Below are 353 nucleotides of genomic sequence, written 5' to 3' on the forward strand. Positions count from 1 at the left end.
GCGCCATCTTCCTTTAACGGATAATTACCATGATAATGGGAAAGATAAAGAACATAACAGAAAAGACAGTAGAGGTAATGATACCACTCTTATCTCTTTTAGCCCCCTGTACGGCTCCGTTCCACACACTAGCAGGTTGGAAGATCTTGGGTGCTTTTACGAGGACATTACGTTGAGGTCCTGGTCAAGTGGTCGCTCGTACTGCCAGGTCATTGGAGGAGACATGGCCGTCTTCGATACCAGCACCGACTTCCTCCGTTTGGCAGATTACTACAGTGCGCAGACAACAGGTAAGGTGTAAGACATGAGTACTTTAATTAGCATACGTGTACAACCACACAGTAGAACACAAG

At 46.2% G+C, this 353-nt stretch overlaps 1 protein-coding gene across 1 annotated transcript in view; it reads left to right on the forward strand.

The window, feature by feature from the left end:
* Positions 1–353, forward strand: part of LOC119592363 — a 10,790-nt gene that overhangs the window by 9,580 nt on the left and 857 nt on the right. Inside the window, exon 4 of the mRNA XM_037941189.1 lies at positions 103–290. Within this exon, the coding sequence (XP_037797117.1) occupies positions 103–290 (188 nt within the window). The remainder of the gene's footprint in view (positions 1–102; positions 291–353) is intronic.

The sequence above is a fragment of the Penaeus monodon genome, chromosome 30 (genome assembly GCF_015228065.2).
Source record: "Penaeus monodon isolate SGIC_2016 chromosome 30, NSTDA_Pmon_1, whole genome shotgun sequence".
Classification (NCBI taxonomy): Eukaryota; Metazoa; Arthropoda; class Malacostraca; order Decapoda; family Penaeidae; genus Penaeus; species Penaeus monodon.